Raw genomic sequence first — 23,386 nt, 5'->3', positions numbered from 1 at the left:
TGGGACAGCCGGAGATGAGATGAACTGCGGGGTTAGTCTCCGGCTAAAGGGGGCGAAGGAGGCTTCGTAAGTTGTCAGTCCGAGACTGGGCGTGCGATTTGGTAGATGGATGAGCAAGGTTCTTGATGAACAGCTCGGCGGCGGCAGAAGAAGACGAGCTGCTTGTTTTATCGCGCGACTGGTCAGAAAGTAGTTGGGGGCGCACCACAAGGTCGCAAGTCCCGGGCGCCTCAGTGGAGTTTGGTGGGCGCGCTGGTGAGATGCAATCTACAAGTAGTTACAGCGGACTCGCAAGTGTGGTGGGGGACAATGCATGCGATTTCGATTCAGCCTACGGCCAACTAATAATAACTGTATTCATTCCACAGGGCTTTTTATTGCCATCAACTCGGCACAGCTCAGCATTTTAGTCAGCCTCGGCAGATGCACCGAACAGCTTCCCCGCTGGTGCTGACGGACTGGAGGCGAGGTCTCCATCGACAGACCTCACACTAGACTCATGGATGTCTAGCCCCAACTTCCCAGAGACTTGGCTGCAGGCTCCTCCGTGCTTTACGCTGCCCTACACATCCAATCTCTTGTGTATTTCAATTAGTAGTCTACTGGTAAAGTCAGAGCAAGAGTCTGATTCAGTCCTGTACGACGCATTGCATTGCTGACAGGCGAGTACAGGGCTGGTGGTGAGATTGCGTCGGATATTGAGTGCCGTTTGGCAGGCTTAATAAACCACGTTGTTCTAGGATGGTGATCCCTGCTGAGCGAACCGACGGCGACGCAGCCAGGGCTGAGGGCAGCTGGCCGATCCCAGTGCTAACTTCTTGCCCGCGCGCCTGCTTCGCTACGAGTACATAATAATAGCTCATGAGACACTTTGCTCACACGCAACGGCAAACTCCGTCTCAGCCCCCATCAAGAACGTTCTACTTCAAGCCGTCAGATTAGGGTCACAATGAGGCAAAACATTCATTTGACAAAAGTTCGTTTATTTTGCCAAGGTGTCGATCAATATGCCTGCCCGCACTACCAGGCAAACCTTGATTAGGATCTAACCCCTTAGATAGCAAAGGACATGTAAATGACAACAAAATGCAGTAACAACAAAAAGTGACAGTCTAATTTCACACACAACGTGGCAAGAAATTCCACGCCTTCTCTGCAATGCTACTTCACCCGCAGTAGCGCTGTGGCAGGGCCCTGGCCGTAGCACCAAGCAGTGAAGCGACCCAGACAAGGAGCCGCTGTTGATGCGGCCTCTGACTTTTTCCTCGTTTGCCAACATCCTTCCCTCTTACAATTTTTGCTCCGCCATTGTTTTGCTTTGGTTTCTAAACAACGTCTGCCTCTTATCCAAGAGCCCCAGATCCCACCATCCCTCTATCCGTTCCAGCAGCGTCTTGCGCCGCGACCCCGTTCGTGCCGGAGCGACGGCGGCCGCATCCAGCTGCCTAGGCGTGCCGGGGACAGCACTAGCCGTTAGCACGGGCACCGGCGGCATGGGTGGTAGCGAGGTGAGCGGCTCGGGCATTGGCCGAGGCGCACGCTTCGCCGTCGACCTCTTTGTTCTCTTCATTCCTGCTGCTGCTGCCGTGGAAGGCGGCGGCGGCGGCGAGACGATTGGATGGCGGTGACCGCAGGAGGAGAAGCAGGGCTCGCGATGCGGCACGGGCATGGGAACGTTCATGATGCCCAAGTCGTCCGCCGAGTCGCTGTCGTCTAGCTTGCCAGCCCGCACCATGGCCGTCGTCCCCAGGCTCCTGGCCCGCGGTCGCGTAGCGGCAGCGGCTGGTGGTGGTGTCCTCGCCCGTGCTGCTCCTCCTCCCTCCACCACCCTGGCCCCCCTCGCTGCCGGCCTCCCGCGGCCGCACCTTCACTCGAGATCCTTGGGCGGGGGAGGGCCGGCACTGCCCTTGAGGCGGCGCCACAGGCACGCCGTCGTCGCCGTCGACAGGGTGAAGAGCGCGCACAGGGCGATGCTGATGCCCCAGATCGACTTGAGCTGCAGGCACGACGGCTTGCTGGGGCCCACCCACTCAAACGTGTCGCCGCCCAGCCGCTTGACGTTGACGAAGAGCGAGCTGAGGAAGACGGCCGTATTACCCTTGGCGGGGAAGGCGTTGCAGTTGAGGTAGCTGACGGGCTTGCCCACGACGCATGCGACGACGATGCCGGCAATGAGGCAGAGGAAATCGGCCGCCGTCGCGATGAGCAGCGGAAGAAGCGAATCCCAGTAGAGAATGTAGCTGATGATGACGTAGACCTCAGCGAGACAGGCCTTTTTTTTTTTTCAATTTCTGGTTAGTCTGGTTGCGGTCCTCACAGCTTGTAGCGGCGCGCCTTCACTTACAATGACAAGAGTGCCGATGAGGGCTGGAGGCGCCGCGTAAGACGACACCACAATCTCGGACACAAAGCTCGAGCTCAGGCCAATGATGATGACGAGCCCGATGAATTGCATGGCCCGCATGACGGTAAAGGTGAGACCCAAGGCCCCGAGAGCTGGAGGCGCCGCCATTATGGAAACGGATGTCGGCGTGCGGAGCGAGAGCCGGGGGCGTGAGGTGGAATTGGCGGTGCGAAGCGGAAGGTGCTTGGCGTAGAATGGAATTCGAGCGGCTGGGCTGCTCGAGAGGGGAATTTTTGCGGAGAGAAGATGCAACTTCTCGGTTCAATTGACGAGCTGAGAAAGAAAACTGAAGAGAGTTGGGAAGAAATTCAAAGAAAAAAGAATTCAAGTAGGAATGTAACGAGAGCCTGTCTCCGGGGGGAAATAATGTGCAGTGTCTGGAGAGAATTGGGGGCGCTTTTGTATTGTGTAGTCTCGTGTAAGTGAAGTGAATGGCAATGCAGACAGCGACAAAGGGAATAAGGAAAAAACACAAGAAAAAAAAAAGAAAGTAAAGGGGAAAAGAAAAAGGTGCTGGATGTTTGATGGAAAGTTGTATACCGAAGCAAAAGAAAGACTGATCCCAGAGAAGGGGAAGTTTGCCAATCTTTATACAGCTTTGCCGCTTCACGCTGATTCCCACAAACCGGGTTCATCAAGCACAGCCCGCCTCACGGTGAATCAACAAAGTCACGCCCTGCCGGCGCCATGCAAGCCCTGGTACAGACGTCTGGCCAGATACAGCTTGAGCCGTAAAAACACAAAAAGATATTTTTATTTCCCTGTCCCAGCCCGCAACGGGTGGGGGACAGCCTACTCCGACTGGTCGATGTTGCTCGCGACTTGAGACGGCCACTAGTATCGCCAGGCGCCCACGCCAGCCAATGGCAGCCCACCACCATCTAAGCGCCGGACGTCAAACTACCAGGATTGAAACCTCTTCTTGCCGGGTAAGGGCTGAGACGCCACAGCGTTGACCCAGCTATCGGGCCAAGTATGCTATTTTTACGACAGAGTAGAGAAAACAAAGCCCGTGCACTACGGCACTGCAGCACGCCACCGTGTTTAAGATCTGGGTCCATGGCCGCATAGTGGGCGAGATGAGAGGATGAGGTGCCATGGCATGCCCGGATCTGGGTCACCTCGCATCCGGATCGTCAGGTCGAGACTCTCTTGGCTACCGACATCTTACTTGGACTAGGTGGATACGACGCGACGGCAAGTTTGGGAATGTCACCAACTGACAGGTCAATTATTGTAGCACCAAGTACGCCAATCTAACACAGCCTATTTTGAAAAGAAAAAAAAAAGGATGCTTGCCTAAACTTTCAACGATCGACACACTGTACCGTGTACGTGTAAGCCTGCTGCAGCCTCAATGCCTTGCATCTCCACTCCTTCCATTGGTTTATAGGTTCCCAGTCTTGTCGTGCATACAGCCAGGCCTGTACAGACCAGTTTAGCCAAGCAGGTCGCCGGAAGCCGAGCCACCAGCAGCTCCAGCGCCGCCACCCATTGTCTGAGAGTTGGGCGCAGAGGAGCCCCAAATGTTGGCGCTGCTCTTCTCCTTGGCCAATTGGCCTAGAGCAGGGCCAGATGTCGCCGTGTTTGTCTTTTTGATGCCGGCGCTGGCCTTGCCCCACAGAGCACCAAAGGCGTCGCCCCCAGCAGCAGGGGTAGCTGGCTTGCTGCTGCCCTGGACTGGTCGCGTGTTGGCCATGGTCGTAGGTCCGGAGCTTGTCGCCGTGGGAATTGTGGGTGTGCTGACTTGAGTGCTGCCCTGGGACTGGACGCCGCTGAAGTAGTTGGGTCCCGATTGCTGGAAGTTGGCAGGAGCAGCAGGTTTGATCGCTTGTGTAGAAGCACTAAATGCATTGTAGTTGACGCTAGGAGTAGCTGATGTGCTCGCCGACGGCGACAGAGCAGCAAACGCCTGAGAAGAGGCGGCCGCTGTGGGTGCTGCTGCGGGAGCGGCCAATGGCTGAGCAAAGGCGGCCGGAGCAGCCGGGGCAGAAGGCTGTGCTGAGGGTGCAGCAGACTGGAAGTCGTCAAACTCGTCATCGTCTTCGTTGGCCGCTGGAGGCGCACTGCTAGGGTCGGCGAGATCAGCCAGACCGGAGCCGGAGGCAGGAGCTGGTGCACTCGAGGTAGTAGCGGGCTCGTCGAAAGAAAACAGATCGACTTCGGGTTCCTTGGGCTTGGCGGCCTCGGGCGTGGTCTTCTTGGTGCCGGGACGCTCGGCTCTGGTTCTTCTGGTCGAGCTAGTCGCCGGTCTTTCACTCCCTTCAAACTCGTCATATGCTTCGAATCGGTCAGATCGGCCGGCATCGCCGCCTTCTTGATAGTCACTGGATTGACCTCCAAAGCCACCGCCATCGCCATAGACGCCTCCGGAGAATCCACCATACATGGCAGAGCCACCTCCCGAGGACTCGGGGCCGAAACCGCCGTAGCGGCTGCTGCTGCCTCCGCCATACATCCCGCCACCTTCTACACCAGTATATTTGTTCTTCGTCGCACGAGCCTTCTTACGCTCGGTTCTGATTCGTTCGACGTCGCCCAAGAGTTCAGCTAATTCCTTGGCTCGGTTTCGGACATTGATGCCCTGATCTTTACCATTCTGGTCGATGAAGTGGAACTGGCGCAGCATCTTGAGCAATGTAATATGGCCTCTGGCATCATCAATGACTCGTTCGGATCCGTGCTTGATAAGAAATTCCAGTAGCTGCAGGGCCTTGTAGATCTGGCGCCACTCCTCGGCGGATTTTTCGGTGAAGCGTCGGTATATCATGGGCATAATCTCGTTGAGTGTTTGGCTATACACAGTCAGAAGAGTATCACGGCCAGTCGCATCTACAGCGCTTACTAGCTGAATGTGCCATTGGCGATTTCTTGCATCGTTGTCGACGAGGCACCCCACGGTTCATTATTAGTTGCCTCTCGCACCTTTGAACGGCATTAGTTATAGCATGGTGAGATGGTCGCATGACAAACCTTGGACTCCATCTCTGTATAGTTCATGACAGCTGGTCATCCGTTAGCAGGACACTTGAGAGGCTCGCTCTGCCACATACCATTTTGTGCTTTGCGGAACCCGGCCTTGATATCATACAAGGTCAGGTTCGACACAGTGCTCTTGAGATCGTTGAAATCCATCCTGAAGAGGCTGCGACTGCGGCCTTTCGATTAAAAATGTCAGTTCGGTGGACGGGCGCTTCAAATCTCGCCAATGGCTAGCGGTTCGAGCCTGGATGCGTCCCTTGAATTTGGCTCTAGGAGGCCGTAGTCTCCGTGATCTGGACACGGTGACGTCCCTCGCCCGACAATGACGAGTCACGTGATGTACACGCTATCATGAAACTCTGCACAGCGATTGGAAGGGCATTGGAAGAGTCGCAGGGGTAAAATAATCGAAAAAGACAGTATTGAGTAATTCTGGCATAAAACTGTATCCGGCTTTGCAAAAATTCGCGAGGCTGACGGCAACACTGGCTCTCGTTGCTCTTGCGAGTGCAGCTTTTGGTTGCAGAAGGTACCTGAAACCTTAGGCCGGAATGACTCTGGCGCTGCTGGGTCGGCCTCACCGAAACTTTTTACCTCTGGGGGATACAACTCGCCCCTTACCTTTTATCATCTATTAACACCATCACACCTTGTACATTAGTTTGCATCCAGGTTTACAGGTACGTCAAGTCTCATTCCATCACGATTGATTTTGTATCTGCCAGTTTTTGGCAACAAGCCAGACACGAGCATGCCCGCCGGCGAGAGCCCTTGTCACTCTCATCTGGCTGCTTCCAGGAGCTGTCGTCTCATCAGAGCCTCGCAGAAAGTCGCGTCGCATCGGAAGCAATCGGCCTGCGCTGCACCTTGGCTGCGCCGCTGGCAAAGCGGACAGCACTGCGCTGCTCCAAGCAAACCTGGCTGCGATGCCATGCAAGACAACAGTCCTGGTTGATAGGTCGGCACGCCATGGCAACCACCAGTTAGTTTGCCAGGCGGCTCTGGTGCCCTCCAATGAGCGTGTGCCTCCGCCTCCGCCTCCTGCACGCCAGTGGACTCTGGTTCAGGTCTCACCAATGCGCAAAATCTGGCATGTCGAGCAGCGAACGAACTGCAGCAGACGTGACGACGACAGCGGCGGCCCTGGGCTTGGAGTGTGTGCGTGGCGACCTGACTGCTTGCGCAGGAGCTTTGCTCATCGACATGTGCAGGCGACTGGTACGGCTTGTCAAGCTGGTGAGAGCGTTCGCACCAGCTCCTCCTGCTGCGCGCCTACGGGAACGCCTGCGGGAAAGCTGGGGCAACGGGACTAGCTCTGTCTGTCACTGCAGCTGGAGCGTTCAAGCTTCAACAGTCGTGGGGAGCTTCCAGGGGCCGCCAGGCGGCTTCCAGGGCGACGGGACCACACGTGACTGGCGTCTTCTGAAATGTCCCACCTGTTTTTACCCAGCCGGTTGCGCTAATTGGCCGGAATATCCCGCTAACTATTCGACCCCTCCAGGACAGCCAAAATGAGATCAGCTCTTTTCCAACCCCTCCTACTACCCCGCCGAGCCTTTTGCTCTGCTGCTCCTAGACCTTTCACTCTTCCGCAGCTTGTCTCTTCTTCCAAAACTTTCAACAAACCTCGCTTCTTCTCGGCAACCACAGCAATGGGTAACTCCAAGGTGTAAGTCGCATGCAGCTTCTGACTGTGCCTGTTCGCTTGATAACCTTGCTCAACTAACACGGCTGTTGTAGTTTCTTCGACGTCGAGTGGGAGGGTCCCGTCTTCAAGAACGGCGAGGAAACCAAGGCCGTTGAGGGTGAGTAGTTTTTTATTCTCCGAGTCAATTTGCATCAACCGTCTCCTCGGTAGCGCTCAATGTCTTGCGAGGCATTGAATTGTTGAGATGTGCTCGATGCGCCTGGCTTCCTGCCGCGCGTTCAACTGCACAGCCCCTGCTGACCAAATTTTCCATTATTACAGTCCAGAAAGGTCGCATCAACTTCAACCTCTTTGACGATGTTGTTCCCAAGACTGCCGCGAACTTCCGTGCCCTCTGCACTGGCGAGAAGGGCTTCGGTTACAAGGGCTCTGACTTCCACCGCATCATTCCCAACTTCATGCTCCAGGGTGGTGACTTCACACGCGGCAACGTACGAATCCTCCACCGAGCTACAATCAATATTTCGTCATACTTATTCGTTTCTTGTTATAGGGCACCGGTGGCAAGTCCATCTACGGCGACAAGTTCGCCGATGAGAACTTCCAGCTGAAGCATGACAAGCCTGGTCTGCTGTCCATGGCCAACGCCGGCCCCAACACGTAAGCTCTCTCGTCGTTCGTTTTTAAATCTCGGCGCGCAACTAACCGACTGCGCAGCAACGGCTCCCAATTTTTCGTTACCACCGTCGTTACTTCTTGGTTGAACGGCCGCCACGTCGTTTTTGGCGAGGTCGCTGACCAGCAGTCCCTGGACATTGTCAAGGCTCTCGAGGCTACTGGTTCCGGCTCCGGCACTGTCAAGTACAGCAAGCGCCCCACCATCACCAACTCTGGTGCTGAGTAGGCGCTGAGCTCAATGCTGTGTATCTCTAAACCTCTCTTAAGTAATGGGTGTGGATGAACAAAAACTGTGAAACTAAATCTTGCAAAAGACGGAGGGATGTTGATAACTCATGAATTGTGTCGTGGATCTGCCTAACAAATTTAGCTATCCATAATATATGCCAACTTCTGAGATGTCACCACAATTTTATATTGCCCCGGCATGCATGACTGCCAATATCTCTTTTCAACCGAATTTCCTTTTGGACGCCTAGCCCCCGCCAAAGGGTTTGCCTGCTATAGCCGTCCCATCCCCGTCGATGCAGGCCCGTTCACACTGCCAGACATGCATTGCATTGGGATTGCACTGCGCGTTTTACACATGCATAACACTGCATCATGCATTGCAAGGGTCTTCGGGGGGGGGGGGGGTTTTGCTTTTTTTTTCTTCACTTTTACTTGTTTGCTTAATTCATTATGTAGATGCTTCATGATTTATATACAGTTCGGTCCAAGGCAGCCCATACAGTGCCGTTGGACTCTGTGGCCCAGGTCCACATCAAATGCCTGCAAGGCGGAGAATGCGGCTTGGGCACAATCTGCGACTTTGTGCAAGACAGGCTCTCTTCATTTGGTGTCCAACATGAAGCAGAACGACTCATTCGGCCGAGTATATAGGAGTCCTGGCCAAGACTAGCGCTAGCGAGGATCATTGCCGTCGTCATTTTCAGGGTTCTTCTCTTTGGCGCTATTCTTATCTGCGCCAAATCGATAGGACCCCGCCTTGTTCGGAGCGATGGGACGAGCCAGCAAAATTCGGTCCAGGGTATAGGTATCTGGGCGTTGACAGAATCTTGCTCTTCTTCAAGGGTCGATTATGCCGAGCCAGGTCTTGAAGTACTCGCAGTTGCTGGGACCGACAGGGCCACCGTCCTCGCAGAGGTCAAAGACGGGGCATCGGCCACAGGGTGCTTCCGTGTAGGGGCTTGTGTAGAGCTCTGGTCCTGTGGGATCTTCGCGGCCTGCCCACGGCTCTGTCGACTGCTTGGCGACTCTGGCTACTCGGTAGCCGACTCTGCCCGCAACGCGCACGGGCTCGATGAGGTTGTCCCAGACCAGGACGTCAATCAACTTTCGCACATCCTCCTCAGACAGGATAGTATTGTTGGTGATGCCGCTGCTAGAAAGCAGCCGTGCAATATCTCGCACGGACGGGTAGCCGGTGTACCCAGCGGGTAGCGGGAGCAGCGCCGCTTCCTTCCGGGGCGTGGTGCCGGGGGCCGTCTTGGACACCTTTGACGGCGGCTTGCTCATCTCCCGGGCATCCCGCTTCTTGCCTTTTTCCAGGCCACCTTGTATAACGCCCTTCTTGGGTGCCTGCGCCCTCGCCGCCCCGGATCCAGAGTGCGTGCTGTGGTAGCTGCTCTGGCGCTTGATGAAGTCAAAGACGACACGCTGCAACTCTTCGATGAAGGCATCGTCGAAATTCTGGTCGGTGTACCAAGGCCCGCCGGTCGCGCGATCGCTGGGCCGGATCGAAGCCTTGATGTACATTTTCTTGTTGGGGTGCTCGACATTTTTGAATGGCGCAATCAGTCCCTTGGTCTGAAGCTGCTTCAGCGCGTTCTTGAGGACCGAGTCGTGCATGTTGAGGCGCTTCTGCAGCGTCTGCGACCATATTCCATCGCCGCCCGCATCGTCGACAAGCGAGTATACCAGTACTTGTTCGTCGGTCGTACATTGCTTGTACCTGTGCGAATTCGGGTCAGTTTCAGTGTCCCCAAACCCCGCTCCTGCTAGCGGCCAAGGGCAGCAGCCGCGACATACTTGTGTGCTTCCTGAGCATCTCGCCACTTCCACAGCACCTGGCCAGAGGACTCGCGCATGGTGATGAAGAGCTTGTCATCGCTTAGAGACTGCACTACACGTGCCAGCAGCATCAGATCCTTGTTCGGAATGACGTCGAGTCGCAAAAGGTCGTCTTGCGAAAACATGTCGTTTTCGGGCGCAGCATCTCTGCACTTTTCGTAGAGCGCCTCCTTCCAGACGGCCAGCTTCGCCGCGTCGGCGTCGCCTCCCGCCGCGCGCGACATGGCTGGAGGTTGGTGGGATGGTGGGCGGGCGTCTGCCGTAGTGGGTGACTCAACGTCAGGTGTTGCTGTCGAGCGGAAAGTCCGCACGGTGGGCGCAAAAGACTCTCTGTATCTTCCAGGTGCTACCTCAACATTGCCGCCAGAGTTGGAGGAGAAGAAAGGATTGATCGGTTGGTCAAAAGGCGCACAATTGCTGTAGTCGTGACGGAAAAAAAGTTTGGGGACGATTCCGATGGAGAAGGCAACCTTTTTTCTCGACGAACCCCACTTGGAGCTACCCTGTCAACAGAGCGCCGCACTGCAGCGCATCACTTTGCGCCAGTCATCGGCGCCGCGTTTCCAAACTGCGAGCAAATTATCCCGGGAAATTTATGAACGAAAGTTGTTTGAAAACTGATTCAAGTTGCATTACTAAACTGATTCAAATTCGGTCAATCTCAGCATACTTTGTTATACAAGATACCAGTTTGCGCATCTGTCCCGCACGCTGCTGCGCTGTGCCAAACGCCCTGAACGCCGCCATTGGTTGGCCCCAGTCAACTGAATTGGCTCATGTGCCATCCAAGGCTTGCAAAATCATTCAACCAACACTGTAGAAAACCCAGACGTCATCTCTATGCATGAAGTACTTCGAGCGCTGGACTAAGAGGCGGCCTCGGTTACTTTCGCCTCGCCTTCCCTTTCCTTGTCCCCGTCAACATCCATGGCATCTGCTGGCTGCTCCTCCTTATCCGCCGTCTCAGCTTTCTCGGCTTTGCTCTCTTCGTCGCCTGCTGGCTTCTCCGTATCCTTGGAAGCGTTAGTTTCGTCCTGTTTTGCGTTCGGCTCTTCAGCTGGCTTTTCTGGCTCTGCTGTAGCAGTACCAGCTGCTTCAGGGGCAGATGCGTTCTCCGTCTCCAGCTCCTCTTCTTTAATCTTTGCTTCTTCTTCAGCAGGAGCAGAGTCAGTCATGCCGACATCGCCGTCGCCATCAGTCTTATCGTTGTCCGCTTTCTCCACGCTGGTTTCTGCGGCTGGCTCCTTCTCCTGCTCCGTAGCGCCGATATCTTCAATGGTATCATCGTTTACATCATGGCTATCCTCAGGGTTTGCCTCCGCCGCCTTGCCATCGGCAGCTTCGACAGAGTTTGCAGCATCCTCTTCCTCAGTGTCCTTTCCAAAGTCGGTGAAGGTGCGCTTGTTGCTGGATTGGCGAGTCGCGCCGTTGGCTCGCGCTATCTCGTCATCATCGCTGGGCTCAAACTCAGCGCCATTCTCAACCTGCTTGTCCCAGCGGTGCTCGGTCATGCGTACGTCCTTGTTCTCGTCTTCATCAAGGTCGTCCAACTCGGCTTCCTCTTCGTCAGTCATGCCACCGAACGGCTTTCGTGGAACATCCTGCATTTGTACCGAGGGCACCGGGCCCGTATTCCGGAGATTGTCGATTACGGCAGCAGTGATTTTTTCCAAGTATTCGCGGCTGTTGGAGTTCTCCATGTTGGATGATCGGACGTTCAGCTCGAAGTCAGGGGCATAGTACTGCGACTGGTTAGCTCGTTCAATATTCAGTAGCGGGGTAGGCATACTTCATAGTATTCGTTATAAGGCAGAGTACGGCTCATATCTTGCCCAACAAGAACGCCCGTTTCATAGGCCCAAGTTCTAGCAACGTTACGCATGGTGTAACCGCCGCCGCCGAGGACGAGAGTAGGCAGGCCAAAGCTCTTGACGTAGCTGACGCAGTTGGCGTGGCCATCCATGCTGAGGTTGAAGCAGCCGAGTCGATCGCCGGAGAGACTGTCTCCACCGCACTGTAGAACCACAGCCTCCGGTTGGTAGTACTTCATGACGTTCTCGATAACCGGCTCGAAGATGGACTTGTAGGATTCGTCCGTGATGCCGTCGCGAAGCGGGTAGTTGACAGAGTAGTGTTTTCCTTGACCGATACCAATGTCACGAAGTTCGCCGGTTCCGGGGAAGTACTCTCCATACTTGTGAAAAGAGACAGTCATGACACGGTCGGTTGTGTAGAAAGCCTCCTCGACACCATCGCCGTGGTGGACGTCGATATCGATGTAAAGCACGCGCTTCATGAATCGTAGGAGTTCGAGAATGCCCAGTACAATATCTGTTGGCAGGGTTAGGAGGCAAAAGGACATGTTTGACGAAGTAGAGGCGTACCATTAACGTAGCAGAAGCCACTGGCCTCACATTTTTTGGCGTGATGCAGACCCCCGGCCCAGTTGACGGCGATGTCGCACTTCTGTCGGTTTAACCTAGCAGCTCCTTCCATGCTGCCGCCGGCACTGATACCGCAAAACTCAAAAAGGCCATCAAATACAGGGCAGTCGTCGCCGACGTTGTATTTGCCTTGCTCGCGCATATAGCTGTCCATATTATCCGGTGTAACTTTTTGTAGGAAGTCAATATAGTCATCTGTGTGAAATTGCGTCATTTCGCCTCGAGTCGCGGGTTTGGCGCGCTATATACACATGTTAGTGTCTTGCAGAGGTGAACGAGGCAGAGCAAACCCACGTAAATCTCCATTTTCTGGTACAAATTGTATTGCATGATCAGGCTATGGGCCAAACGAATGCGGTGAGGCTTCATAGGATGACCAGTGACATATGCATAGTTGCCGATATCAGAGTCGTAAAAGTAGGCAACTTTCTTGGGGGACGAGCCGTTGAGGGCCACTGACCCCAGCTGGGCCATGTTCGTCTCTTCTTCGCCCATCGCGATGCGCTTGACGGGAGAAATGCGAGATCCGCTCTTTTGTATGAGATAGGGAAATAAATAGAGAGGAGAGTGGCTATCTTAGGAGTGTGGTCGCGTTGCTTCAGCTCCGATTGGGCATGCCGAGGAGGAGGCCTGAAGCAATGAAGCAGGGAAGAGGATAAGAAAGAGCCCAGAATGCGACATTGGACTTCTGGCGGCGCGCGGGTGGGGAGTGGGAGCACGCTACTTTCCAGATCTCTGTGTCGGATAAAGGTTGTTACGGGCTCGCCCGTGGCCGGTGCCACCGACGTGTCACCGCTCGCTCAGCTGCAGCACCAACCAAGGGGCCACCCTAGCCACTAAAGTGAGTTGGGGCGCCGCCGTCGCCTGGCTGGCACCTGGACCAAACTCAGCAATCGCTCACTATCTACACGTGACTCTCCAGCGAAGCTCTGCACGCCACGCTCCATTGAGAGCAGGCTACCGGGCTGGCGTCAGTCAAACAGGCGCTACGAGAAGCTTCCCAGATATCGCCGCGTTTCTTGTATCAACGCAGCACTTCCACAGATTTTGCTTCTTCTCTGTTTCGGCATACTTACACCTCATCATACAGTCCATTCAAAGCTAAATTTACCATGGAGCGCTTCAGAAACTTGCTGGGAGGCGGCGGCATCGGCCTGGGCGGCCCTGCTCACGGATCGGTAAGCAGCAAAGCAGCTTCCAATCAAGCGCGCTCGTCTTCCTGTCGCTAATACTTGCTGGCCATAGGACAACACGAACCTGATCGATAACTCTGAGACTGTTTACATTTCATCACTAGCCCTTCTCAAGATGCTGCGACACGGCCGCGCCGGTGTGCCTATGGAAGTTATGGGTCTGATGTTGGGCGAGTTTGTCGACGATTTCACAGTCAAAGTCATGGATGTCTTTGCCATGCCCCAATCGGGAACTGGAGTTAGTGTCGAGGCTGTTGATCCCGTATTTCAAACAAAGATGATGGACATGTTGCGCCAAACAGGACGGTAAGTGCCCTTCAGAGCGAGTCCCGCACGTGTACCGCATGCTAACTCTGACTGCTCAGCCCCGAGTCCGTCGTCGGCTGGTACCACTCGCATCCTGGTTTCGGCTGCTGGTTGTCTTCTGTTGATATCAACACTCAGCAGTCATTCGAGCAGCTTAACCCGCGCGCCGTGGCTGTCGTCGTTGACCCTATCCAGTCTGTCAAGGGCAAGGTCGTTATCGATGCCTTCCGACTCATCAATCCCCAGCTTCTTATGATGGGCCAGGAGCCACGCCAAAGCACGAGCAACCTCGGTCATCTCAACAAGCCCTCCATCCAAGCACTCATCCACGGCCTCAACCGACACTACTACTCGATCGGCATAAACTACCGCAAGACGGCATTGGAGGAGAACATGCTTATGAACCTGCACAAGCACGTTTGGACAGAAGCACTGGAGATGGACGATTTTAAGGTCGAAGGAGAGAAGAACAAGGACCGTCTCGAGCGCCTTGTTACTTTGGCCGACGGCTACGAGAAGCGCGTCAAGGAGGAAACTGAATTGACAAAGGACCAGCTCAAGACCCGCTATGTCGGCAAGGTCGACCCAAAGAAGCATTTGGAAGATGTTGGCCAAGAGCTCATTGAGGATAACATTGTTTCAGTCTCGAGACAAATGATTGACAAGGAGGCCACGATGCCCAAGAAAGAGGGCGAGTCTGGTGGTCGGTGCGCCGCAGAGGCCACCAAAATGGTCACTGATAAAGAGGAGGAGGAGTTATAAAGGGTGACTTGATCTTCAGACACGGAGATGGCGGGTCAAAGACCATCGGACAATGTACGATACCTTTTAAGACGCTGGGGGTAGCAGATGAATTAGAATACAGATGCCTAGCATAATGTTTCCTTGCGGCATTCTTTGATGATAGCACCCCTCGGTTTTGCCTTTTGTTGTGCTTCTTTACCTTCTATCTCAGCCCCGTTTGACTTTGTGCCGTCGATGCTCTTTGTCCACCATTCTTTCAACGGCACCGCTGCTCGCACCCGCCGACAGTGGCTGCCCACTGACTACTTAACAGGTCGTCACCGCGATAACAGTCACCGTTACCTTCCGCAGCATTGTCGAAAAGTTGCATGACATGGTCAGCTTATTTACTGCTACGCGACAGAAACAGGAAACTTGCAGCCATTGAGCAACGTTATGTGCATCAACGATCAATACGGTATCGACCCATTGCCAGTTCCGTGGTATTCCAGCTTCCGCAACCGCGTAGCAGCCAAGATTGAGACAAGTCCCAAGGTCTACCACGCCAGGAGGCGTAGTAGAGAATTCGCAGACTCGATTCTAAGTAAGCCTCTGCCTCCTCTCCCCAACGACGACGAACCCAGACCTGTCCACATCGCAAGCGTCGGGGGCGCCATCACCAGAAACAAGAAGACGGTTAACAAGGCTATCAGATCCCGGAACTGGTCCCAGGCTACTAATGCTACCTTGGATATGGTCAGAGGAGAGCAACAGCGGCCGCAGGGGTTGGTGAGGGAGACAATGATGAGCCTCCAACCGGCAAGTGGCGAGGCAAAGCCAATCAGCCGGGGCCCAATTGTGCGATACAACAGAAGAGACCAACTGCTCGAGCTTCTTCCAGGATTGGAGCAAGAAAGACACGAAGAAGGACAGCGGCTGCGGCAAGCGGAGCGAGCCAGTTCTGCCACCGACGAGTCAAGCATCGAGATCGAGAACATGCTAAGGAGGACATACATCGTAAGAGACACCATCGAGCCCCAAACGGCCCACGAGATAATCCAGGGCATCGGCATCATGCTATACCACGTCCCCTTTACAATTGTCGGCAACGCGGCACTCGTCTACTACGGCCGCGATCGGCGCATCAGCCGCATCACGCTGGCCTGTCCTGAAGATTGCATGCTTGCCATATTTCGCTGGGCGCAAACATACGGCATGCACCAATTTGTGGGCAACGGCTGGGGCGACTCGTTTGGTTACAAGACGAAAGACGGCGGCCTGTACCGGGTGCGCGTGCGCTCCCTCTACCGCGAGCCCTTTAACAGGATTCGGCTGCCGCAGCCGGGCCCCGATAGCCACGCCAAGGTCATGACGCTGCCCAACATCGTCAACGAGTACGCTGGCCTGTACGCAGCCGGCAGACGCCGCCTGGACGGCGTCGAGGAGGCGATCATCGCGTCTGAGATATTATGGATGCTGCGCCGCATCGCCAGCCTCGTCTGCGCGGGCAGCGACGACAAAGACCATGAGTTTACCCGTACCGAGGTGACGTGGGTCCTGACGCGCAAGTTCTGGGAGCCGTTTGTCCGCGAGCACCCCGAGGCGGTTGAGCTGTTTCGCGTCGCGGGTGTCTTTCGCTGCCTCAACAGGGAGGGCGACGTCGGCTGCTCCGGCCACCCGGGCAAGAGCCGGCCGCTCCCGCCGCGGCCGGGTTTTCTAGATGACGTAGACCCGTACGAGAGCCTGCCCGAGATGCAAGACTTGATGTACCCAGATGGACGGCCGATGATGCCGGATCTATATGACGCGGGCAAGCACGACGTGTCCATTGAAGACCCTGCCACAGCTGCCAGTTCGAGAGCGGCGTCGGTCCGAGAACCTACGCCCGCCAACAGCTCAAGAGCAGTGTCGCCCGAGTGTAAGTCCCCGAGCACCTTCTGTACGCTATCGCGAACGACCACGGCAACGAGCATTTCTGACATTAACGTTGGGCAGATTGGGCGAAGCATCAGTCCGAGCTGGCATGGATTTGATTGAGAGATTGGGCAGACAAGATCCCGGCAGGAATACGAAAAAAAGTAAACTATTCTACTTGTCAATAGCTGATGAAAGATAGATATATATAAGATGGCCGCGACGCAAGTACGACAGAATGATGACAAGACTGGCCTTTTCACAAACAAACAAATTACATGCACAATGCAGTGAAGGTGAAGAAGCTGTGTAAGCCGAGCCCCGTGATTCGCTATGCAAATGAATGTGTTTAGATGTACTGAAACGCACCCGGGCCATCATAATCTTCGACCCTGAGATTGATCCCGACGCAGTTCTTGAGCTCGTTGGCATTGGTCGAGTTCTTGACGTGCAGCTGCTTCGTGACGCCGTCGCCGCAGACGGCCCAGCCGTACATCCCACCGAGGGTGTTGAAGAAGCCGCCGCCCGCAAACGCCCTGAACTTGTCGATCCGGGCGCCGTCCGGCAGCGTCGACATGTGCGCCGGCTGGTAGCCCACGGTAAAGCCCCGGGTCACGTAGATGGCCTGACCGCCGGCGACCTCGGCGGACATGCTGCCCTCGCCCACGTCGCCCAGCAGTGTGACGGCGGCCACGTCTCCCGCGGGGCAGGGTGGCGCGCCGCCGGGCGCGCCGCCGGTCGGGCAGCGCGAGCAGGTCTTGCCGCCGATGCGCCAGACCAGGCGGCAGGCCGTCATGGGCTGGCCCGTGACGGCGCTCGACGACGACGACGGCGGGCCGCCCTCGACGACCAGACGGAAGACACCCCGCTGGGGTGGACGCAGCACGAGGTCCTGACCGCTGGGGCAGGTGTAGATGTAGCGCGAGTCGCGGCTACGCTGATGATTTATGCACGCTTTTCGGGAAAGATTGTCTGTTATATAGTTTGGCGGGCGGACATGTATACAGCAAGATATGCCGAGCCAGAACTTTTGTCTTGGCGACGACCTCATCGAGGAATTGGTTCCAGCGCTGCAAGTCTGCGGCTTTCTCAACACGAGAAGTACTTATTTTGCACATGCAGCAGCAGCTAATCTTCCTCTTTCCAGACCATTTGGCTGACCCTGCTATCGACAGTCAATTCGATGCTTCTCAGGCTGCCTCGACGACGCCCCAAAGATACATCTCCCGCAGTTATTTGGGACGAGCGCCGGATTGCTGAGCATGCGAGGTGCGTTCTTAATGCGCGCCGTGCATCAATGGTTGTTTGCTATACGAGCTATTGTGGCATCAATAGGACCTCGTTGTACTTACTAAACTCGTTTTGGGTTGACATCTTACCTTTTGTAGCATGGAAGATTGGACCGCTAAGCGATGGGAGAGCTCTTACAACGCGCCATGCAGGTTTGTTTGCTATACGAGCTATCGTTGCAACAACCAAAATGTACCTATTTCCAGGTCACCTTTTGTAGTATGGGTGTCTTTCTTGTATCATGTATGACTTCTTCGCTAAAGAATTGGCAATACCATTTCTCGATTGTTTACGCCGAGGTTTGGGTATGCAGCTTTGAAGCCCATCACATGCGTACATTTGCTGGTGTGTTCTCGCATTCGTTTATTTGGCCAAGTTTAAAATGTAAAAACATCAAAGTCACGCTTGAACGCAATCTATTCACGCACTTCATGGAACTTTGGATTTCCCCGCCCTCCCTCACTTACACGCGCTCCTCTTTCGCAAACGTCTCCTTGACTTACACCCCTCCCGTCTTCACGAATACTGCCACGCCGCCTCCTCATCCGCCTCAAACCCCTCGATCCTTAAATTTAGGCCCACGCAGCCCCTCAACTCCTCCCCATTCGTCGAGTTGCGCACATGCAGCGTCCGCTGCGCCTCCTCCCCCTTCCCGCCACCACCGCACGCCACCCACCCCCACGCCCCGTCCAGCAGGTTAAAGAACCCCCCGCCATCAAACGCGCGGAACCCCGCCGTCGTCGACCCGTTGGGCACGAGCGCCGAGTGCGCCTGCGTGTATCTGACCGTCCAGTGCTCCGTCAGGAAGAAGCGCTGCCCGCCCGGCACCGCCACGTCCATGGCGTTGGTCGCCGCCGACAGCGCCGTCACGCCGCCCGCGGGGCACAGCGCCGGGTCGACCGCCGGCACGGGACAGTAGCTGCAGGTGCGGCCGCCAATGTTCCAGGCGAGGTTGCAGGCCGTCATGGGCCTGCCATCGACGACGCCGCTGCTGCTCTTGTTCTTGCTCCCGCTGCCGCTGCTGCTGGGGTACGGGGAAAACGGTGGCGAGACGTGGCCGGCGTCTTGTGGGTTCTCGGCGCGGAGGGTCATGTAGCCCCGGTGCAACGGCGACCGGATCTCAAGGTCCGTGCCGTTGCAGCACGTGTAGAGGTACTGGGAGAAGCAGGCGCGGCCGCAGCGCGAGAGCGGCTCGCCATTGACGACGGGACAGAGTGTTCCATCGCGGCAAACGTACTACAGAGTCGAGGGTTAGCAGATGTTCTTTCTTTCTTTTTTTTTCCCTCCAGTTTTCCTCCAGATTTGTAAAGTGTTGAACTAGCCTCGTCTGGGTCATAGGACTGTCCGCCGCACGGCTTTCCGGGCTGAAGGAGTGGCCCGGGCGACCAGTCGGCGTCGCTGCTACCGGTGAAGACGGCAGGCGACGCCCGAAAGAGGGCCGTAGCCAGCGATGCGTGAAGAATTGCAAGTTTCGAATGCATCTCTTCCTGAGGTGATAGAAATATACCTAGGCGATGTTCATGTATACCGACAAAGTTGTCTTTCGCAAGTTCAGCAGTAGAGATGGCCTGGGGTCTTGGGTCTCAAATATGGACTTGTCTGGTCAAACACTACATGAGCGAGTGCACAGCCGAGGCTGTTCCACCTCGCCAAAAGGCTTGCCACAAACGACTGATTGGTACAGTCTGTGGTGGCCCATGTCTTGCACAACATTCCAGTTAGATATCGACTAGGATACAATTCACATTGGTCAATGCTACGGCTCACATCGATCTCTTTGCGAGCAACGTCACCGAAGTAGTTGTGGTAGCAGTCGTGTTTCCATATATTCTCTGCTGTACAACTGCCGAGGGCAGATCCTATTCGACGTAGCTGGCCCAATGTTACCGCATCTCCCAATCGTTCAATTGTAGCACGGGGGCAGTTATGAGAAATGGTAATAGGACAAGCCCCAAAGAACTAAATAAGAAAAACAAGGCAAATAAGAAGTTGAGAACGAGTGGGCCGGCTTCTGAGCTTCATCTAGAAAAAAAAATCAAAACCAACTTGGACAAAACAATACTCCATCGCGCCGAACCACAGGTGTAGTAACCACTGCCACTAGTCGACCCCTAAAAGAGCATTCATCACCGCGAACGTGTACTAGACAGTGGCCACATGCCCTGGAACAGTACCAACAGTGTCCCCAAACCATATTGCTGTGATTGGGTATGCGTGCATCGAAACAAAAAAAAAGATGCCGTAAAAGATGCCTCGTCTTGTGTCATATCGCCTTAGCGGCCAACGTCGCTTGTATATCATTCCTTCATGCGCCTACAGTAGGCATCTTCTTCCCTCTCTTGCCGAGCAGAGTAGCATTGTCGAGGTTGAGTTCAAACGGTCCCTTATTGCGATTCCGGTCGCGGACCTGTTGTCTAGCAGCAGCTGTGACAGTCGACGAGTGCTGACCGTAGCCCTTCTCGTTGGGCGCGCGTTCGCGCTCTCTGCCACGAGGATTGGCATCTTGGTCTTGGATGCTGGCTTTGCGCATGCCCTGCTCTAGGCCACGAGCGCCACCTTGAGGCTGCTTGTCAACTTCCATCTCCTCCTCTTCATCCTCTTCGTCCAGGCCGCCCAGGGCGCGTGCCGGGCCGGCACGCGCACCAATTTGCGCACGTCGTTTGGCCTCCTCTTCTTGGCGATGGACAGCGTAACCGACATCGAAGACTTCTCGCAGGTTGACCGCGCCAGGGGAGCGGAAGTCAAGTCGTCTGTCATCCAGTTTCGAGGGGTCAAAGGCACGGAGCGGAGCATCGGGTTTGCGCTCCTCTCGTGGGGTGGGACCACTGGCACGAACCCAAGGATGGGCAAGGAACTCGGTAATCGTGAAACGCTTCTCAGGGTCGACAGTCAAGAGATGTGAAATGAGATCCTTGGCTGAACTGGAAATCTCGTCCCACCAAGGCGAGAGGAAGGTATATTGGCCCTTGGCGACTTTTTCGGTAAGAACTTCGATGCTCTCGTCGTAGAAAGGAGGGAAGCCACAGAGTAGAGTGTACAAGACGCAGCCAAGAGCCCACATGTCGACAGACTTGGAGTAACGCTCGTCCTTGACTATTTCGGGAGCAGTGTAACCAACGGTGCCGCAAGGCGTCATAGTTTGCTTGTCCCACACAATCTTGGACAGGCCAAAGTCGGCGATCTTGATTTCACCAATACCGCCGGCGCCGAGGCCAGGAATGAACTCGCCTTCGTCGACCTTGTCCTCGTCGCCAGGCTGCTTAGGTTTAGAAACCTTGGAGGGGACAAAATCGATAGGGTTGAAAAGAATGTTTTCGGGTTTAATGTCACTTGAAGCGGTCAGCAGTCATGTTACGGCTCGACGTGAGTAATGAAGCAAATACCGGTGAACGACGCCCTTCTCTTCATGGAGGTACTCGAGGGCCTTGGCCACCTTGACAATGACATGTCTCGAAAGCTCTTCGCTAAAATATGTGAGACGAACAATCTGGTGGAACAGCTCACCACCAGGGGCGAGCTCGAGAACAATGTAGTAATAAGGCTTGGATTCCGAAAAGTCGATGAGCTTGATGACGTTGGGATGATCGAGCTGGCGCATAATTTGCACCTCTTTCAGAATGTTTGCGCGCTATAGAGGATGGCATTAGTACAGGCATGGACAGTGTGTGCAAGTCGCAATGTGAAGTTGTGAACAACAGTGGGGAAGCCAAAAAGGCGAAAGCAAAGAGGTATAAACAAAAACACGGGCACCGCTCATGGAGGATAGTGTCGCACCTCGGCAGCTTTAGGCGCCCTCTTAAATTCGGGATGCATACGGTCGTTTCCCTATCAGGGCACGAGGCCCCCCAGTTGGTAAAGTTCATGATTCATGGGGGAGTATGTGCAGTGAGATTCGCAGAAATGACGAAAAGTAAAACACTAGGCAACCAACATGAACCAAATGAGCAGTAAAGAAAAGAACATACCTGCATATTGTTCATCTCGTACTTGCGAACAACTTTGATGGCGACTTGGCCGTATTGCCCCTCGGTGTCGCGGGCACGATAGACGTTGCTGAAGGCACCGTCGCCCATCTTCTCAAGAAGCACCCATCGCTCGAGGCCGGGGTATTGGGGGAACTTGGTCCTGGAGGCATTTTCCTCAGCAACGAGCTTGGCCAGGTTGGCTTCGTCTACGCGTCGACTCGCACGTTTGTCACCAGCGCGGTCTTCTTTGCGGGCTACCTTTTCGGCAGGTTCGGAATGTTGGTCGACGACGGCAGACTGAGGGACATGAGGGTCGGAAGCAGATTTCCTCTTGTCGTGTGAGTTGGAGTACTTGGGCGGAGATTCGACCTTTCGGGCGGGCTCCTCGGCGCGGGCTTGCTTGCCTATGATAGTGAGATTCTCGAATTAGTCCAAGTGGCCGACGGTTACAAGATGGCGGGCCAGTCGCGCGCGGTCGATGCCAGGCTGTGAAACGCGAGCGGCCCAAAGTATGAGGAGATGTCTTACCGTGCCGAATGAAGTTCTTTAATTGCTGGATGGTCGACATGGCAGCATCACAGACAGAGGCGTCTGGTACCACACACTGGGAATATGAAAAGCTCGCGTTGCTCACGCTTTGCCAGGCTGTTTGGGATCGAGACGAGACGGCTTGGCGCGGCGAGAAAGCAGAGAACGGGCGAATTTGAGGCGGAGAATAGGAGAGAAGCAGTCCGAGGGCAGATTTGGGCGAACTTTGCGTGGTTTTGCTGCAGCTGGGCTGGGCTGGGCCTGGGCCTGGGAGCGGATATTTTTGGCGGGGTCTGGGAGGAGGAGGAGGGCCTTTGGATGCAGCCGGAGACGATGGGATGACGTACAGTAACGGCCTGGGTGGAGGGGCGACAGGGCTGCTGGCAAAGAAAAAAACGTGGGAGACGTGGGAGGGGTCGAAGCTGTTCTAGACGCGGAGCGAGACAGAGTAGAAGCAGCAGAGTTTAAGCAACTTGGGCGGAATAAAAGAAGAAGACAGGCACAGGATTCAAACGGCCAATGAAGATGGATATGCAGAGAGAGAAAAGGTCGGGGATGGGGGGCGTCTTTTTTTTTTTTGGTTCTGTTGGTGGGCGGATTCGTGCTGATTAGAAAGCCTGACTGGAAGTTGCAGAAGGTGACGGTGGTTTTTAGAGCGCCCACCAGCGGATTTAGCGGACGCAACTGCTGAAGCTTCAGCGCAGTTTGGTGCGAGACGTGACGTTATGGTACTGAAGACGGCTATTCTTTTAGTGGGCTTCAGTGGACTGGCAGCTGGATACTGGTACTCTGGTACGTCACCACTAGCGCAACGCTTTTACCAGTATCTACCTACCTGAGTAGCTGCTGTTCGCGGCCTGTAACTAGAGGATGTGTGATATGAAGTCAGCATGATGCTGATACTAGTCTACAGTGTTGCGGGAAGGCAGATTCCCCAGCAAGACAATGACGAGATCCGGGCTGGTAGCACGCGTACAGGGACAGAGAGATACAAGCTACGGAGTACCCCAGCCAGAGCTACCAGTACAGATACTCAACAGACGATGTGATGCTCTGAGATCGGCGGCTGGATGTTCCGAAGCTGCCACTCAAGCCATGTACACTCTGTGGCTCTGAATGCTGGGCGGATACCAAGTTTCGTTTTACCAAGTTGCTTCAGCCATCCATTCATGCATGATGCAAGGCAGGGCCATGATGGTGGTTCGTGGTGGCGGCTGCAAATTACGCCTAGAGAGATA

The 23,386-nt window shown here is 55.1% G+C and overlaps 11 protein-coding genes across 11 annotated transcripts; 4 read left to right on the top strand and 7 right to left on the bottom strand.

Annotated features, from left to right (window-relative positions):
• Window positions 1-1,244: 1,244 nt before the first annotated feature.
• Window positions 1,245-1,628, top strand: LMH87_006474 (uncharacterized protein; the record flags this gene model as incomplete). Its single annotated transcript, XM_056204367.1, has 1 exon — window positions 1,245-1,628. The coding sequence occupies one exon, from the start codon at window positions 1,245-1,247 to the stop codon at window positions 1,626-1,628; it is 384 nt and encodes a 127-aa protein (XP_056059731.1).
• Window positions 1,629-1,867: 239 nt separating this feature from the next.
• LMH87_006473 (uncharacterized protein) lies at window positions 1,868-2,512 on the bottom strand (the record flags this gene model as incomplete). Its single annotated transcript, XM_056204366.1, has 2 exons — window positions 1,868-2,272; window positions 2,345-2,512. The coding sequence occupies 2 exons, from the start codon at window positions 2,510-2,512 to the stop codon at window positions 1,868-1,870; spliced, it is 573 nt and encodes a 190-aa protein (XP_056059730.1).
• A 1,330-nt stretch (window positions 2,513-3,842) lies between these two features.
• On the bottom strand, window positions 3,843-5,539 carry LMH87_006472 (uncharacterized protein; the record flags this gene model as incomplete). Its single annotated transcript, XM_056204365.1, has 4 exons — window positions 3,843-5,199; window positions 5,250-5,329; window positions 5,378-5,409; window positions 5,458-5,539. 4 exons carry the CDS (start codon window positions 5,537-5,539, stop codon window positions 3,843-3,845), a joined length of 1,551 nt encoding a protein of 516 aa, XP_056059729.1.
• Window positions 5,540-5,612: 73 nt separating this feature from the next.
• Window positions 5,613-7,938, top strand: LMH87_006471 (uncharacterized protein; the record flags this gene model as incomplete). Its single annotated transcript, XM_056204363.1, has 7 exons — window positions 5,613-5,622; window positions 6,048-6,066; window positions 6,888-7,055; window positions 7,127-7,191; window positions 7,356-7,525; window positions 7,588-7,694; window positions 7,752-7,938. 7 exons carry the CDS (start codon window positions 5,613-5,615, stop codon window positions 7,936-7,938), a joined length of 726 nt encoding a protein of 241 aa, XP_056059728.1.
• Window positions 7,939-8,780: 842 nt separating this feature from the next.
• LMH87_006470 (uncharacterized protein) lies at window positions 8,781-10,009 on the bottom strand (the record flags this gene model as incomplete). Its single annotated transcript, XM_056204362.1, has 2 exons — window positions 8,781-9,666; window positions 9,744-10,009. 2 exons carry the CDS (start codon window positions 10,007-10,009, stop codon window positions 8,781-8,783), a joined length of 1,152 nt encoding a protein of 383 aa, XP_056059727.1.
• Window positions 10,010-10,651: 642 nt separating this feature from the next.
• On the bottom strand, window positions 10,652-12,724 carry LMH87_006469 (uncharacterized protein; the record flags this gene model as incomplete). Its single annotated transcript, XM_056204361.1, has 4 exons — window positions 10,652-11,527; window positions 11,575-12,116; window positions 12,170-12,470; window positions 12,524-12,724. 4 exons carry the CDS (start codon window positions 12,722-12,724, stop codon window positions 10,652-10,654), a joined length of 1,920 nt encoding a protein of 639 aa, XP_056059726.1.
• Window positions 12,725-13,341: 617 nt separating this feature from the next.
• LMH87_006468 (uncharacterized protein) lies at window positions 13,342-14,490 on the top strand (the record flags this gene model as incomplete). Its single annotated transcript, XM_056204360.1, has 3 exons — window positions 13,342-13,407; window positions 13,475-13,728; window positions 13,788-14,490. The coding sequence occupies 3 exons, from the start codon at window positions 13,342-13,344 to the stop codon at window positions 14,488-14,490; spliced, it is 1,023 nt and encodes a 340-aa protein (XP_056059725.1).
• Window positions 14,491-14,907: 417 nt separating this feature from the next.
• LMH87_006467 (uncharacterized protein) lies at window positions 14,908-16,484 on the top strand (the record flags this gene model as incomplete). The annotated part of the gene is made up of 2 exons (XM_056204359.1): window positions 14,908-16,369; window positions 16,447-16,484. The coding sequence occupies 2 exons, from the start codon at window positions 14,908-14,910 to the stop codon at window positions 16,482-16,484; spliced, it is 1,500 nt and encodes a 499-aa protein (XP_056059724.1).
• A 230-nt stretch (window positions 16,485-16,714) lies between these two features.
• LMH87_006466 (uncharacterized protein) lies at window positions 16,715-17,161 on the bottom strand (the record flags this gene model as incomplete). The annotated part of the gene is made up of 1 exon (XM_056204358.1): window positions 16,715-17,161. The coding sequence occupies one exon, from the start codon at window positions 17,159-17,161 to the stop codon at window positions 16,715-16,717; it is 447 nt and encodes a 148-aa protein (XP_056059723.1).
• A 1,010-nt stretch (window positions 17,162-18,171) lies between these two features.
• LMH87_006465 (uncharacterized protein) lies at window positions 18,172-19,136 on the bottom strand (the record flags this gene model as incomplete). The annotated part of the gene is made up of 2 exons (XM_056204357.1): window positions 18,172-18,891; window positions 18,978-19,136. The coding sequence occupies 2 exons, from the start codon at window positions 19,134-19,136 to the stop codon at window positions 18,172-18,174; spliced, it is 879 nt and encodes a 292-aa protein (XP_056059722.1).
• Window positions 19,137-19,960: 824 nt separating this feature from the next.
• LMH87_006464 (uncharacterized protein) lies at window positions 19,961-22,188 on the bottom strand (the record flags this gene model as incomplete). The annotated part of the gene is made up of 5 exons (XM_056204356.1): window positions 19,961-20,984; window positions 21,039-21,283; window positions 21,430-21,480; window positions 21,621-22,024; window positions 22,149-22,188. 5 exons carry the CDS (start codon window positions 22,186-22,188, stop codon window positions 19,961-19,963), a joined length of 1,764 nt encoding a protein of 587 aa, XP_056059721.1.
• Window positions 22,189-23,386: the final 1,198 nt, after the last annotated feature.

This window comes from Akanthomyces muscarius, chromosome 1 (genome assembly GCF_028009165.1).
Source record: "Akanthomyces muscarius strain Ve6 chromosome 1, whole genome shotgun sequence".
NCBI classification, from domain to species: domain Eukaryota; kingdom Fungi; phylum Ascomycota; class Sordariomycetes; order Hypocreales; family Cordycipitaceae; genus Akanthomyces; species Akanthomyces muscarius.
The sequence above is the reverse complement of the archived record's forward strand: the minus strand, read 5'-3'. Positions and strand labels throughout refer to the sequence as shown.